Source organism: Tupaia chinensis, unplaced genomic scaffold (genome assembly GCF_000334495.1).
Source record: "Tupaia chinensis unplaced genomic scaffold, TupChi_1.0 Scaffold000153_1, whole genome shotgun sequence".
NCBI classification, from domain to species: domain Eukaryota; kingdom Metazoa; phylum Chordata; class Mammalia; order Scandentia; family Tupaiidae; genus Tupaia; species Tupaia belangeri.
In genome coordinates, this window is record NW_006159624.1 from 2,102,752 (window position 1) to 2,105,281 (window position 2,530).

Below are 2,530 nucleotides of genomic sequence, written 5' to 3' on the forward strand. Positions count from 1 at the left end.
TCTCCCCAGGGAACACATGTGCCCTCTGGCAATTAAAAAAAAAAAAACAATAAAATGTATAAGGTTGGCATAGTTTTATTATTAAGTCTCTAGTGCTAAAGCTAGCTTTTAGTTTAATTTTGGCTTTATGGTTGGCAAAATTCTAATTCCAAACAACCCTTCGTAAGTATGGGTGGAACATGTGAATTTGAAGTAATAACATTCTGATGATATATGCTGTTACGAGGTATAGCTGGGTCTAAAAATGTACTATATTAAATTTATTAGTATGCTGATAGTTTTCATAAGCATTTAAACTTGTTTAAAAACTTGCTGTAGGATTAAAATAGAAAAAGGAAATTAATGTTATAAAAAAGATTTAGCAAAATATATATGAATGTAGGAGAAATTAGGATTACAACTGATCTTCACAGATGTTTCAGTTTATCTCTTTTTCATATCAGTCAAGAATTAAAATTACAAGAATAATCAAAACAAGTAATTTATTAAGATGTAAAATCAATTATTTTTAAAGCCCCTAGCTGGATTTAGTTAGTAATCATGAGTAAAACTAAACATTTAATATAGAATTTTAGAGAGCATAAAACACAAATACAAGTGGCTCCTCTTGTTTTTCCCCTTTAACTCCCAGTGCTTTGGTCTCTTTATGATGTCACCGCTCAGCATCACTCAATTGAGCTTGCAATACTCTGAAGTCCTGGCAAGTAAGAGGTGGGGAAAATGTCTGTGCCAAGATTGTAAGTCCTCTTGTCAAATTTTACAATTTAATATAATTGAATATTCTAGACTAGTTTTACTTTTATTCTCCTTAGCATGAGGAGATGTTTCTTTTATTACCATTATGCCGTCAATAAGCACGAGAAGGCATTTAGGCAGAGACATACGTTCTCAAGGGACTTCATAACTGTTTTGATCCAAAGCTTAGCTGGCCTGTGCACTTGAGCAAAATAGATACATGACTTTGGATAAGTCCTTTCTGTTTTGTTTTCCATGAGTCTTACTTTATCTATCATATTGTATTTTGGGGACTATAAGATAAAATAATTCATGGTTCTTATAGGACTATCATCCTCCTAGGAGCTATCTGGAGCTTTCTGAGATTTTGTTTTTTATTATTATTTTTTAATTTACTGAGTAGTGCTCCTGATCTCTAGAGAGCAAGGGTGAAGGGTGGCAAGCCTTTGGTAGTAAGTGGGACAGCTAAATGCTAATTGTACTCCCCTTGAGAAATACTAAGTATGTGCAAGTACTTTTCAGTGTAAAGCAAATTATCCAGAAAAGAGAATTAAGTTCTATGACAGTAGTTTTCTTATGTTTAATTCTTTTTATGTTAACATGATACGGAAAGATAACACGTTTCATTTACTTAAATTTTTTTTTTAATTTGTTAGAGGGTGTCTGCAATAACCAGAGAGAGAGAGAAATGGAGAGAGAAAAAGAGAAATAGAGAAAGTGAGAAACAGTCCCCATGGGGAATAGTCACGTTGCAATTGCTTGTCCTCCATTTCTCCTCCTTTCATGACTGTGAGCACACATACATGTACACCAGCCATGTTTCTCAAGCTGCCAGGTCCAGGACTCTGACTGCACAGTTGACCACGTGGTCTCCAACTGTCTTAACCACCATGCCACTGGGTGGCCCTTGTAAAACGTTTCATGGGGTGTGCAGAACAAAAGTGAAGGAATGAAATTTGGGAATATGAAGAAAGATGTGGCTGGGTTTTCTGTGAACAGAGATGTTAGAGATGAAACATAAATATCTCTCATAGCACAGCTATCTTACTTGTTACAATCACTACTTAACAGAGCAATCAGTAAAACTTTAAATGTATTTGTCATGATTATTTTAGAGGTTAAGTATCTGATGACTGTTACATAGTAATCTTGTTCTGGCATCTGACATGACAGAATTGTGCTATGTATTAATTATTTTAGAATGTTTAAATAATCAAAGAATATCGATGACATTACTATCAAAGGCATTGCATGAGTTTCAGAGAATTTCATCATAGTAGTTAAATCCATATTTTCAGTCTTATGACTATTTTTTTATGATGTTATACCATGGTAATCCCCAAACCCTTGTGTAGAAGAAAGGGTGGTAGATATTATAATGAAAAAGCTTCACCATTAGCCAATGAAGCACACACAAAAATGCCCAGTGACAAACTAACATTTTCTTGAGTTTGAGTGGTAATTCCCAATTCATTTAACATGGACAATTTGAGATGCAGAAAATAATTTCTTAATATCTGTTCATTGTCTTAATTCTAATAATGACTGAGCCTTAGCTTTACATTTAACATTACTTTGCTTGTGGCTACCAACTGGGAGCAGGAAAAAAAAAATTCCTCCCTTAGCAGTTTTCCTTTTCCCCACTTACTACTTTTTAATTCCTCTGCCTACCCAAACCTCAACTATCCCACTTAATAGTTTCACCTCCTCTTGCCTTAGTCTCCAACTCAATTTGTGTCAGGAAACTTAGCCTTGCAATTTCAAGTGTTGAGTAGGCCTAAGACTTGTGAGTGAA

The 2,530-nt window shown here is 34.4% G+C and overlaps 1 protein-coding gene across 1 annotated transcript in view; it reads left to right on the forward strand.

The window, feature by feature from the left end:
- Positions 1 to 681: 681 nt before the first annotated feature.
- Positions 682 to 2,530, forward strand: part of CYLC2 (cylicin 2) — an 8,841-nt gene continuing 6,992 nt past the window's right edge. Inside the window, exon 1 of the mRNA XM_006145563.1 lies at positions 682 to 737. Coding sequence (XP_006145625.1) covers positions 721 to 737 — 17 coding nt within the window. The 5' untranslated portion in view covers positions 682 to 720. The remainder of the gene's footprint in view (positions 738 to 2,530) is intronic.